Source organism: Passer montanus, unplaced genomic scaffold, assembly GCF_014805655.1.
Source record: "Passer montanus isolate IOZ18808 unplaced genomic scaffold, ASM1480565v1 scaffold208, whole genome shotgun sequence".
NCBI lineage: Eukaryota > Metazoa > Chordata > Aves > Passeriformes > Passeridae > Passer > Passer montanus.
The window spans coordinates 142690-156540 of record NW_024366681.1 but is presented as its reverse complement, the minus strand read 5'-3'; the positions used below and the strand labels follow the sequence as shown (position 1 = coordinate 156540).

The following is a 13851-nucleotide window of genomic DNA, read 5'->3' as shown; positions in this document are numbered from 1 at the left end:
CCCACGCGCCGCTCCAGCGGCGGCTCCATCCCTCCCCTCGCGCCAGGTGAAAGAAGCTGTCTTATTCCGCACCTGCGCCAGGCCCACAATAGTTCCCTTCTCAGAAGTGCCCGCACCTAAAAGAAAATAAAATAATAGTAGTGGTAGAAGAGCGTGGCTGAGGCCGTGCCTTTCAGTGGGCTCGGTCGCTCTCCACCAGTTGCTTTCAATGGTCAGTCTCTTCAGGGACCACTTTTGACCGCCTATTCTGCTTCTAATAGTCAGGCAGCAATGGACAGCATTCTTGAGGAAACGAAGGCGAGCTGGGTCCTTGCTAAGGCAGTGGCGCAGTGTGTGACGCATTGGAGCGCACGCGCCGCTCCCGGGGCCGGACGGAGGCGTGGGCACGATGATGCCTGGAGAGACGCCGCTATCGCCGGCTGGAACTGCGGCCGCCGGCAGGGCCTGCGCCAACTGCGGTGTTCTCCAGCAGGTAGGCATAGACCACCGTCTCTGTGGCGCTGGAGTGGGGTTTTTGCTCACGGACGAGGTAGTGGATCAGCGCCGGGCCTCTGGAGGGAAGGGTCGGATAGCACAGTCACCACTCCCTGTGCCGTCGGGAACGGGGATACCGTGCGTAGTAAACGGGGTCTAAAAGTAGCAGCAGTGTCGAGCTCTAGCTAGGCGAAGTGTGGAAAAGTAGCTCGTGTCTCTGCGACGTGCCTAGTGGGATCTGTCAGGGAATTTCTAGTTGCGTGCTCTTGGCTTTGCTCCGGTGCAGTATAAGGATTTAGAATTTATTTCCTTAAGGGCTCTTAAGCGAGTGTATATTTTTATGGTATTACGCTTTGGGTAATTTTTGTTTCTCCTTTAAACGAAGAGAAGGTCCTGTTGAGAGTTCATAGGACACACTTAGAATGAGTATGGATGAGAAACTGGAAAAGACTCAAGTGAGCTAATGTTTATTGCTGATGTTCTTCCAAAGGTCAGTTGGATTTTGATAGAAAAAATTATAGGGATTTAGTATAGAATCTACTGCAAAGGCAAAGTTTGAAAAGCTTTTGTAGCAAGGCCTCACTTAAAGATGCATACTTACTTGTGGAGCCTGCATTCTCTGTGTGAATGAAGACCGTTTATTGTATTTTCTATAAAATTAACCATTGGATTAGGGGTTATTTACAGTACTGATTTTTGGGGTGTAAATTCTTTACTGACTTGAGACTCTTCCTTACAGAATATGAATGAATATGTAGCTGCACTAATTGCACTGAAGCAAAAAATAATTGATGGAGAGTAAGTACAATTGCACGCCTTTTTGTTTGTTTGGGTTTTATACTTTAGTACTTACAGCAATGCAGGAGATATGATTTTTGGAATGCGGATATTTGTTTATGCACTATACTAGATACTTCTCAAAATGAAAGCTCTTCACAAACATGTCCTAAGTCTAGACTGTAAGACTAATTTATTCTGTAAAACATTTGTGTATAATGACAGTAAACAGGGCTATTATGTACCTGTAATATTATTAGAAGTACTGGCAGAAGCAACTCTTTTAAGAAATTTATTTAAGGCAGAAGCAGATCATTGATTATATGTATTTATATTTATTTTGTTCATTAGTTGTGCTCGTTTATTTCATTTTTCTGTGGAGAAGAATGTGGGAACTAAAAGCTGAGTACAGATATAAAATTTTTCATCAGAATTTAGTCTGATCATTAAGTTCTGAAATTCTGTTGGGATTAAATATCAGAATGTGAAAAGTGAAGCTGAACATTGTTCAGAATGGTATGATTATAAAATCCTTCTTACGGTTTGGTTTTTTTCCTGTGCTTGCTTCCAATTCTTCTCAAAACCCATCAACATATTTTATGGAATAATATATGAAGTATGCCTCCATACTGTGGCCTAATATCCATGCAATGTCTCCTAATTATAGTGGTTTGTTTCTTATGTATCCTTTCCTAGATATGTGTCAATCTGGCTTTAGTGAATCTAAACAACAGTCCTGCATTCTATTTCTAGAGTATTTCAGCTAGCACACGCTGAGTCTCATAACTAGGATCCTTTTTTCAAAGCTCCTTTATTCTGTTGTGATTTCTTTTCTGACCTTTTCTGTTGTGATTTCTTTCTGCCAATGCATATATTTCTTGTGGAAATTGCTTCTTCTTTAACTACTTGCAACTCAGCCTTTCTTTTTTGCTTTACTGGATTGCTCTTAACTATTGCAATAGAAAGTAATGCAGCCCTCTCTGTATTAGGGTAGCTCCTATGGTATTACTCTTTCTTGTCCTTTCTTTTCTCTGTTCTTAAAAAACATAACATTTGAGGAAAGAAAGGAGTAGCTTTCCCTGGTGCTGTCCCATGGCCCTCTTGCATCAGGGTAAGTGTTACCTTTTATGGCTGCTAGGAGAATAATATAAAGATTAAAGCCTTTTAGGGTCTTTCAAACTATTTCTCTGAGATGTGTGTTCTTTTTTAGGAAAACATCCTTCAAGTTTGGAAATGTGTTTTTATATATATCTTCTAGTGTATATATATATATATATATATATATATGCATATTATTTCCCTTGTCTAAGCAATACTTTTTTTTTAAAGTTGCAATTGGTTAATGGCTACAAATTCATGTAATTGGTAGTTGATTTTTTTTTCTACTTAAAGCAGTTTGATTTGAGGTTTGAATGGCTTAATGAAATCAAAGGGTTATATTGACTACTATCAGAAAATGTAAACCAATCCTGCACTTTCTCAATAAAGCAAAAGGAAAGATACCCTAACATACAATTGTCAAAATCAAGTGAGAAAATGAGTAATGTCTGCATTTTTTCTTTTCCTACAGTCGTTTGCTGACAGAGTATCAACAGAAATGCACTGATATCCTTTATTTTTCTCTTTGTGTTCTTACAGGATTAGTATACCTAAAACTAAATAAAAGGGCTTGAGGCTTTCTGTTTAGGTTATGAGATGATGTCTCTAATAAGGAACAAAGTGGGTGGGTTTTGTAAAGAAAATAGTCCTTTGGAATTAAAAATTAAAATCCACTTAAGATCTGCCTGTTTCTGGTATATGGTTTAACGTAGTCTGTTTGAAATCTAAGTTGCTGAGAATTACTCAATCTTTTTCATGTAACAGGATATGTTCTTCTTATTCACTTCAAATGTATTGAAATGCATGTATCAAACACTTAGTTTTGCAAGTCTTGGGGAAGTTTTTTTTCCATGAGAAAGTCTTTACTGGATGTTTCTTTGCAAGTGGCAGTTGGATTGAAATATACTTAAGGACATTTGATAAACTGTTTTTAATATCTACCTTAACAAGAGATTACAGCTTCAATTTGCTGAAAGGTAAGTTGGATTTATATTGTTTACTGAAGATGTATTGCTATATTCTCTGTGTTGTGGTTAGTTTTAGGAGTCTGACGGTGTCATCGCAACAGCCATGTGTCTGAGCTGCACTTTTAGTATGTTACTTTTACTGTGCTTCCTAGGCCACAGTTAGTAAAGCTATGATGAGGAGAGAAATCTGTCCTTCCTTAACAATACATGTGTGGGATTCTTTCCTGGCTGTGGGCTAGTGAGAGTCCAAATGGAGATGTGAAGCTCATCTTTTGGTGGTGGTTAAATGTATGGCTATTTGGGGTGTCCATATTTGTGTGAAGCATTTTGACTTAGGAGTTGTATCTGTGTTGCACTTGCTTACTCTGTGATTATAGAGGAAGAGGCAGCATATAATTTTTATGGACTCCAGCCTGCCTGCTGAAAAACACTGCATTTGGACTCTGCTCTTACTTTATAGCACCATGTATGCAGAGACACCTAATACTGGCACTTTAGTGTAGGCAGCATACTTCTGTGGCACATGCCATCTGCTTGCATCTAGCTTTGGGTTCAGTGTAGTGTTTTTAAATCAGAGCTTGGATTTTCTTTAAATAGCTGGAAAAATGAGAACACTGAAACTCTTAAAGTTTTTAGGTATCTCTCACAGCATTTTTTCCATAGGATAAAAGCAAAATACTCAGATGCTTGATTGAAGAATCAGAATACTGAGTTTCAAAGCATCCATGTTTTTGGCAACTTTTTTAATTACACATCTAATTTCAGAGAGATCTCTGCTCTTCGTTGCCAAGTGGAGAAGATGTTACAGAAAATTCTGCCTCTGGAAAAATGCCAGGAAGAGTTGGGTTCCTTGAAGGCAGAGTTGGAAGAAAAAAAGGTGTGCTTGTTTAAATAACTTGTGCTTTTTCTGCTGAAGGAAGTGCATATCCCTAATGCTCGTCTTAATGAAGCTGACTTTTAACGAGCTCTGTTCTTATTTCCAGCTCCCTGGGACAGGTAGCTCTGGTGAAGTTAGGTGAAATTAATTAAATTACTTCAGATTTCAGAGAGGCAATAAGTTTAGGTTGTAGTAGTTTTTAAAATTTTTGATCAGATAATTTGGTTATTTCCTCAATAAGGAAGGAAGGAATGAGAAACATTCAGACTCCTTTGGCTTTCTGCTCTGATCTTGTCAGATTATTGAATATAACTTGTACTAGTGAAAAGGTGCCAAGAACATACGTTTTTGAATGTACGTTTTACATCATTAGCTTCTGAAGTTTATTCCTAATTTCTCTCCCATCAGTTAGCTGAGGTTTAGTCTCCAGGAAAGAAGGTTTAGAGTGTTCAAATTACCTACATGTATGCATTTTCTAGACATGATTATAATTTCTGAAGAAAATACCCCACTTTCTTTCTTGTAGCTCTTTTATAATGGTATAAGAAAGATACTAACATTTGTCTTCTTGCTGTACCTAGTTAGTGTTCTGTGTTAGAATGGTTTTATAACTCCTCTTCCCTCAGCAGGCATTAGTAGCTGATGTCCTGATGGCACTTTTTCAGAAAAAAATAGGATTACATGTATGGTGTATAATAGTTAAGATCTTGACTTCAGCTTCAAGTTCCTATCCAGCTAGGTGTTGAAGGTATGTACTCAAAAGATAGACATAAAGAGATTCATGTGTTTGTTTGTTATAATTTTTGCCTTTAAAGAAGGAAGATAACCTGACTTTCCAACTAGCTTCCTTTCTTATTGAATATACTTAAACTTTTTTGGCCAGGCACTGTTTTCATTAGAAGGTAAGGTGTCTGCCATTTATGGTTTTTTTACCCTCAGTATGGACATATTTTAACTGTGCTTTCCTTCTTCAGAGTTCTCTCAAGATTTATCAGGAGAGTCAACTGGAATATGTTAAAATTAAAGAAGAAATATTAAACAGTGATGCTGTGTGAGTGATGCTTCTTTTTTTCTCAACCTTTCTTTCCCTCTCTTGCCTCTTCCAGACTTGATCATGTACCTTATCTAGCTATGCTTTCCATTTCGCTAAAATTTTTGTACTTGTGAACAAGGAGTATGTACTTATGTACTTAGAACAAGAAGTTGATGGAAGAATGATCTTAAGTTTTGCATCAAACTCTTTTAAGTGCAGTGTTACTTTATTTATTGTCTTGTTGTGAAGTGGCTTTATGTGGTTGTTTAATGAAAGTCTTTAAGAAGAGGATGAAATTGAAAAAAGCTGTAGTTTCTCCAGTTCTAAGTAGTTCTTAGTCTCCGCTTTTTGTTACTGCCACCAATTTCAGTTTTTCTGTTAAGTCTCTGATGCCAGTATAAGAATAATATTGCCAAAGTGGTCTGTACTAAAATGAGTCCTTAAAATAATTCTTTTAATGTAACAGCTCAGCATTTCAGTCTGGCATGTTTGGAAATTAGCAGGAGGAATTTGGCACCAAAAGTGCAAAAGTAATTTTTGCTGTTATAATACTGAGTATTCTGAAGCTGTGGCTTGGTAATTCCCAAAGTTTGTTTTTCCAGTAAGCAGTCAGTTAAAGGTCTCCTTGCCTGGAGCATATGTGTGTGTTAACTTTTACAGCTCTTGATACATACGCTAATGGACTTGTCTAATTGCTCTTTAATCCTCTAATATTTTTAACCTTTAAACCTCCTATATCAGGCAACTCTGACTACTCAATATTGTGTGGGAAGGTACTCAAGCTCTGAAAAGAGAACCAGCTAATATATAGCAAGGTGTTGCCTCCCCTTATTTTTTTCTATAAAGGTATTTCATGAGGAGTTTTGCTGAAATTCTCACCTATGGCTTGACTGTCAAAGCCATCATATAGGAAAGTAAGTATGAACCTCTTCAGGCTGAGAAGGCACAGAATCCTTGGTCTATTACTTCATACTGTAAATACTTTGACTACTGAACATGCAAAAGGTAGTCAATCATACTATTCATGAATAGGTTTTTGAATATATTCTGGTTAATGTCTGAAGTGGTAATTAAAGCCTGAACATCTAGAAAGCCTTAGATGGTAAATCTCAGTCTATTACACAGGTTTTAAGATGGGGAGTAGATTAACTGTGTTCTGCTTTATGAAAGTGATCAGTGATCATTGGTAGAATTGTCTACTTACCACAACAGTTTAAAAACAGTTTCTGGGATATTGGAATTTAATAGAAGAAAATAATAGAAATGTTTATTTTTCTATTTACTTATTTTCCAGTTCTGTGTGTTTTACATATAAGGTAGGGTTGGAAATGTTGAAGTCAAAATTGTTCAAAATTGTTCGGATGCTTCATGTTTTTTTTTTTCCTTTGGTTTGACTTTAGTCTAAAGCATCTGGATGTTCTGAACAAAAAGGTGTGAGACATAAGTCATCCTGAGGGCTATTCCTGATTATCTCATTGCTTAGATATTATTCATTGTAAGCAAAGCTTGATTGTTTTTAAGGAGTAAAGCTAACTTGTCTGCATTACATCACAGGAATGCAAAAAACAGAAGCCACTTTTCTGCAGTTATACTTCTAATTCCAAGTTGTTGCTAAAGGTATAATTAGTGGATTGACTCTCTTAAAAGCAAACTCTGCCTCTGTAACTGATACAGCTGTGTGAGAATGCCAGCAACATGCCACTAATTTAATTTTTCAATTTCAGGGACTTATTGGTCTCACAGGTCCTGGGTATAGGAGGTGTGTTTTCTTTGAATGGCTAGATTTTTTTTTCTGACTTTTCATGCAACACAGTTCTATTTTTAAAAATGATCTATTAATGTGTTCTTTTTAACAGGAGAAAGAAACTGGAAACTAAAGTGAAAAAACTTGAAGGTAACTTTCTACATTGTGTAGGACAACAGTACAGTAACATAATCTCTTTTTTCCTTTTCTGTCCAGAGGAATTGTGACTAACTTTGATGCCCAAGGAGCAAGGCAGGCCAGTACTATGTGGGGTGCTTAGTCTCTGATTTATATCAGCCTTCCTGCAGAATATTTTCTGCTGAATGTCTTAAGCACCTTACTCAGATGAATTTGGAAGGGAACTTCTAGTCATGAAAACTTCAAAGGATGGAGTGTTACCAGCCTCTGTAGGCAGCTTGGTTCAGTAACATGTTGGAAACTCCCATGTTTCAGTTTACACCTAATGTCTACCATACCGCAGTCTCATTCCATATTCTTAATTGAACAGTCTCATTAACAGTCTCATTCCATCTTCTTGATACCTCCTTGTACAGGAAAGCTGTTCTTGTATTTTTTCTATAATTTATTATGTTTTCTCCTCTGGCTGATTAAGTCTAGTTCAATAAGACTGTTTTCATAGTGAATGTGCTCCAGTGTTCTAATAATCCTGGCAGGATTCTTCATGTTTATGTTCATATTTAAGTATTTGGTGTTCCTGATGCATGTTTTCTGGCTTTTAAATAGTCTGGCATTTGTATTTTAGTTGGTTAGTTTGTTTGTTTGCTTGCTTTTTTTTTACATGGAGAAAGAGCACTGGCTTCATGGCACTGTGTTTTTCTTGTTTGCGAGGATGAATGTATGTAAGACTTTTTGAGACTTTATTTGCTGTGTCATCAATTGGCAAGGCAGATAGTTGCATTCATATCACACATATTTTAGCTGTGCTTACCGTAGTTCAAAATACAGTGAACTTGAGTGACTTATCTTCGTGTTAGAAACCCCCTGAATCTTACTGTATAGTACAGGTACAAGGTGTTTATTTTGATGAGAATTTTGGAGTCCCATTGCAGCACAGCCAGTCTTTTTACACACTTGCCTCCAAAATCTCAAATTCTGGCAGAACTAGAACAAAATACTGAGAGAGAGTATTTGTTAGGTTCAATTTCTGTGACTGTTTTATCTGTTTTGTTTTTTTCTATGTTCATTTAATATCTCAAACATTGTACCTTTTGGCAGTGTGAAATTTTGCCATGATTGTTTTTTTTGTTAGCCTACCACTCAAGGTTCCTTTTAAAAACCTTTCATTTTTATAGGCTCTCTTCTGATTTGATCAGCAGGAAGATTCCATTTCTTTTCTTTCCTATCCATATATAAGTCATCAAGCTGAACTTTTAGGAGTTCTCTCAACTGACTGAGAATTTTCCTAGGAACCTTGCATTCAGTTCTCACCTACCCTGTACCCTCTATTTCCATCCATCTGCACTCTTGCCAGGTGTCTGTTAGACATTTAGAGATAAGGTCCTCTTCTCTATTAGTCTTGAGTGCTGTATGTATCTTTCTAATGCAGCTGGCTGTGATGTTTTCATCTTTGAACCAGAGCTCTTATAAGAGAATAAAACATGTAAAAAACCCTTGCAACTCAATTTTATCTCCTTTTTTCATTTGGTGTATATTGTTCTACAGTACAATATCATTATAATATGACCCACTCTTCATTCCTGCATATAACTGAGAAAAATAATAAATGTATTGCTGTGGTTCAGAACAGTAATTATATAGTAGAAGGCAAGATACTTGTCTTGTATCTGTCTGCATTAACCAAAATATAACTTCAGTGGATTTGTATTTCACACTATCTGGCTTTTGCTGATAATTTTATTTGCAAACTAGGGAACCACTATACCAGCACCACTTAAATTAGTGGCCTCTTTACAGTGTAGTTTCTAAATTGAATTTTGGTTCTGTTTTTTGAAGAGGCTGCAACAAAGCATACACAGGACTTCAAACAACTAAAAACTGAAAAGAAAAGGCTTGAAAAGGAGCTAAAAAAAGCACAAGTAAGGCTTTCCTTGTCTTTGTGTGAAACTTCTTTTATTGTTTTTGGGGGAAAGATAGAAGCTATTAGTGTAATAGATGCTGAAATCGTAAAATTACATTTTTTGGGGGATATTGAATAACTAAACATCAGCAATTCACCGTAAGAGAGAAATTTTCCAGCTTCAGAAATGTTGATATAGATTTCATGCTCTTTAGGACCTGATGCTCTAAGAAATATGTATGGCATAAAAATTCTGTACTTCTTAATTTTAACAGGTAAAACTTGATGGTGTAATTAAAGAGAAGTGCAGAAAATGTAAGTGCTTACCTTTGAATGCCTTCAAATTTTTATGTGGTATTGTTCCATTTGAATATTTTCTTTCCAACTCTCCTCTTTTTAATAGTTAAACATGCAGAAACTCAGAGTTCAAGTGAAGATCTTGCAACAGATATAGACAAAGGTAAGACTTTTTGCAAGTCCATTCTCTGTGTGGAAACAATTGTTATGAATTTATTGCAGTTCTTCTGGAGTTGCAATTTTGGAAACAGGATACTGCCAAAGTGCTATAAGAGGCAGATGTGGTTGATACAAATAGGTTACACTGGTGAAGGCCAATCTAACAGATTACGATTTTCAGTTTTTCAGTAATGAAAACTCTTGATTTATAAAAATGACTAGTCTACCCTGTGCATATGTGAAATCAGCTGATGTGCAATTATAAAACAAAAATGCAAACACTGAAAAAAATACTAATAATCCCTCTGAAGCTTACTAAAATCATAAAGCACCAAATAGGAGAGTAATCTTGTAAAATTTCTGAGACTTGGAAAATCAAATGGAAATACTGGAGGTATAGCTGTATCTTACCGACTTTTTTTTGCTCTAGTGATCTAAAATCTATGCTACAAATTACCTGAATATAACTCTAATGGAGCAAACCTCTTGAAAACTTCCTCTTAATTATTAAGACCAAACTTTATGCAAATTCATTTTTTGTATTTTTTGCAGTCTTTTAAAGTGCTGGTACTGCTTTTGAACTGTGTAGGTATGCTGAAGGCTGTTCTGAGGCAAAAGAACTTCACTGTTCTATTTCTTGCTTTGCAATAGGTTTGTTGCAGAAATTAAATTTTTTTGAAAAAGCCACACCTTGTCAGTTTGTGTGTGTTGGCATATTTTTTACTTTTGGATTGTACTGAATTGGTACCGAATTTAATCCTTTGATTTTTAAATAATGGCAAAATAGGAAAATTAATATCTGAGCATTAATTTGAGCTTCAAATAGCAACAAGGATTTATTAGTAATGAGTAAATGCTAGTGTTGTTATTAGCTGTTTAGCAAAATTTGGTAGGTTTTCCTTGTATATGCTGACTGTTTTTTAATATGTCTCTTCATAAAATAATAGCAGTTTGCCATGGCCTTTGACTTACAGAATTTGCACAAAAACAGTCTCAGTTCCTGATTGTTGGATTTATGATACTTTTGGCATAGGTAGATATGGTGCTTATGTATTTTACTGAGGTTTTGAGTTTTTCTTCCCTCTCCACCTCTCTTCTGTCTCTGAAACTAGGTTGTTTGACATCACCTAGCAGTGGTGCTGTTAGAAGTGTAGACAGTCTCCTAGTGTTGTGGCCTGATAATTAATTCAGATACATAGTGTTATTTCATGATAAAACTAAGATTAATTATTACTGAGTGAGCATAAATGTGATACACATCTTCATAGAAGATTTTCTCCCAGGTTCGTGTAACTTGATTTGTTTTACAGAGCTGTTTAATTTCGCTAATGCTACATTTGAATATGTTTTACCTTTTACTTTGTGGGCTGTTACAACCTTTTGCAGTACTCCCTATAAAAAGGTAAAGGTGTAAAGCATTCTCCAGCTGTTCCTTTAGTCTGCTCTGGTGATATGGGCAGTGCAGGATCTATTCCCTAAATGGCATCTAACATTTCTCTTTCACTGAAACTTGTGCCTTGTTTTAATTTTTTTGTGGGGATTTTGTATTTTGTTGTAGGCATGTCTTGTTCTGAGTAAAATAAACACAAATTCTTAGTTCAATTTTACCAATTTATTTAAAATAAATAGATATATTTATTTATTTTAACAGGAAGAGTGAAGCTCTTATTAGAAGAACTCTGGATGTGCATTGACAGTGCAACAGGAAAAAGAGAGAATGAGAAAAATGATCCTGTCTTAGGTACAATGGCATGCAAAGTCTTGAAATTTTCTTGATGCTCTCTCTTTTTCTGACCAAAAGGCAATGTTGGTATTTTTTTTCAGTTTCTGTTTGGGATAAGGAATGGTCTAACAAAAGAAGACTAACTGTTACAGAAAGTAGGTTCCAGTTGGGTAGTGACTGTGTAACACTCTTTTGAAAGACTTAAATACTTTCCTTGATGTTTGTCTGGTCAATTACATGTGTGATTAGAATCTGAGTTATCTGAAAATAATTCCGATATTATTTTGAATGGGTAAGTAAACTTGAACAGTCTTCTGATAAAAAGCTATTGTAATTTTCTGTTGCAATCAAGAAATGAAATTCTTTTACTGTTTGTAAGTAGTCAAAACTCATCACATGTTTAAAACATGATTATTATATCATGATCAACTCTGTAGTGTATAATGTGAATGATGGTGCATATGGGCTCTTTTTAGTCTGAAACAAATATGTGGTAAAATAGTTGAATTATAAGTTTAAGAAGCTGTTACCTCCATTTTCTTCTTTGTAATGTGATATTGAGATAATGATAAAAATAATCTGAGTAGTTATCCATGTGCATATTCACAGCAAACCTTAACTGCTTTAACTTTACATAGCAGATATTTTCTTTTTGCACTCAAGAGTAATAGATGCCTTGAAACTGCATTAATTTCTGTGTTGCATATCTGGAATATTTTTATTAAGCTTTATTAGTTTTTTCAGTTTCTCTACTACTTTGATTTTTCTGTAACTAAAGGTGTAGAGATATTGCCTGGGATAGGTACCCAGCAGCATTAAGAGCTTTGAAGATAAACTTTTCAAAGACCCTGTTAAGTCTAAAAATTTGCTACTAGTGATGAATCTGCCTTCAGATGTGTTCCAATGGAATCCACTTAAGAGGTGCCAAAATATAAGGACCAGCTCATAAACCTGTTAGTCGGCCTTACTTCCATGAGTTTAATGCAGCAAATACATGGCTCAGCTCTAAAACTGAGCTAGACACTTGTGCCCTGCAATTCTGAATTTAAAGTCTTGATCGAGGGTCAATCAAGTGACAAGAACAAGCACAAGAAACTGAAGAGTTTAAAATATATGTGATTTTAGGGGTATCAGGTTCCAGGGTAATTCTTTTGTTATCCACCAAAAGAGGAACTTTAGATTCCAGAAATTGTGGCCCATCTTTCCTATTCATGTCTTCTCAAGGAAACGACAATACTTTCATAGAAGGAAGTAATTATCTGTAACAGTCTCTTCTAGCCAGTCCTTTTTTCTGCCCACTTTAGTGTGGAGAAAATTCTAAGCTTACACCATGCTTTTGTTGGAATGGTTAGATTTCATAGAAACACATCTTTAGTCCTGTTACTGGTTTGTTTTTTTCCCTCTTCAAGCCTAGAACAGCCATCTTGTTATTCAGCCTGTTATGAAACTGGCCTTTACTTTGAATTCATAATAACAAAGTGCTTATGTTTACAGGTGCAATCTTCTAGGAAAAAAGGGATCTTAATGACTTTGCCATGATTTCTGGTCCCATATTATAATAGTTTCAACTTAAAGAGCAGATCAGCTTGATGGTAGTATCTTTTCTAGAGAATGTCAGTTCATCTGTTGCCTGGATCTAGCCTTTCAGAAGTGTACTTCTTATAACAGATTTCTTAGTATATTCAAATGTGCAGTAAAATACCCAAAGCTTTGCATTATGGATCAGTGTCTTTTCTGTTCTGCTACGGTTGATACTGCTTTGAATGGTTTTCTTGAAGAATGTGTTCATATATGAAAACTGGAAGACTCATGAAGCTTTCCAAATGTGCTGTTATGAAAGCCTGATAGGATAATGGAGGTTTGCCAAACTTAATTTAAAGCATTTGGTAGTACTGTTACAAATCTACCAGTAATAAAGTTGACAATACCTGTATCTGACCATCAGACCTTGAGCCATAATCTATGGTTAATAAGACATTGATAGTATTTTAGTCTTTGGAAAATTTTATCTCATATAGTTGGGACATAAAATCACCTACATTGTGAATAAACATTTAATGAAGCATTTGAAGAATCTTGCAGCTGGGTGCTGAATATTTTGGTAAGTTGGATTCTCTAACATGCTCTGTTCATATGCTATAGTGAGATGAACTGAAGGAACATGGTAAATACCATGGCTCCTCCCTGTCTGGGAGGAACCAAGCTTCTTCAGGAGGTATTCTGTAACTGGGTTCTGAGCTAAATTTGGCTTACTATGGAGCTATACCCATCTTACCTGCTCATCTTTTTTTTGGGGGATACAGGATAGGGGAGAAGCTGCATGTAGATCTTAAATTCAGAGATGGAAAGGAGTGCAGTTGAGTTGTTTGCTTTAATATCCGATAATAGGAGATAAACACAGTGGTATTATATGTAAAACACAAAGATGAGACTGAATCCCCAGGGATATGTGTGTTTTATGGTCTTGAGATTAAAGTCCATAGCAAATGAGTGTTTTTAGAAGCAGACCTCTTTTCTGTCTTGAAAAACATATGAAAATCTCTCAAGGTAACACCTATATAACAATGTAGCATTGCATATTTAGTTTTGCGTATGCAGTTCACCATAGTTCTTTGTTTCATATAGTGGAATATGTGGATTTTCTGACTCAGAAAACAGAATAT

The 13851-nt window shown here is 35.9% G+C and overlaps 1 protein-coding gene across 5 annotated transcripts in view; it reads left to right on the top strand.

The window, feature by feature from the left end:
- The first annotated feature begins 344 nt into the window (after nt 1-344).
- Nucleotides 345-13851, top strand: part of ICE1 (interactor of little elongation complex ELL subunit 1) — a 35119-nt gene continuing 21612 nt past the window's right edge. Inside the window, exons 1-13 of one of the 5 annotated variants that reach the window (XM_039708619.1) lie at nt 345-472; nt 1214-1272; nt 2822-2856; nt 3308-3326; nt 4083-4194; nt 5169-5245; nt 7084-7121; nt 8946-9028; nt 9285-9324; nt 9413-9469; nt 11117-11206; nt 11290-11343; nt 13335-13403. In XM_039708619.1, the coding sequence (XP_039564553.1) occupies nt 389-472; nt 1214-1272; nt 2822-2856; nt 3308-3326; nt 4083-4194; nt 5169-5245; nt 7084-7121; nt 8946-9028; nt 9285-9324; nt 9413-9469; nt 11117-11206; nt 11290-11343; nt 13335-13403 (817 nt within the window). In that variant the 5' untranslated portion in view covers nt 345-388. Of the gene's footprint in view, nt 473-1213; nt 1273-2821; nt 2857-3307; nt 3327-4082; nt 4195-4823; nt 5246-6987; nt 7122-8945; nt 9029-9284; nt 9325-9412; nt 9470-11116; nt 11207-11289; nt 11344-13334; nt 13404-13851 lie in introns of those variants that run through there. The other 4 variants (XM_039708615.1, XM_039708616.1, XM_039708617.1 and 1 more) reach the window with 4 other exon arrangements.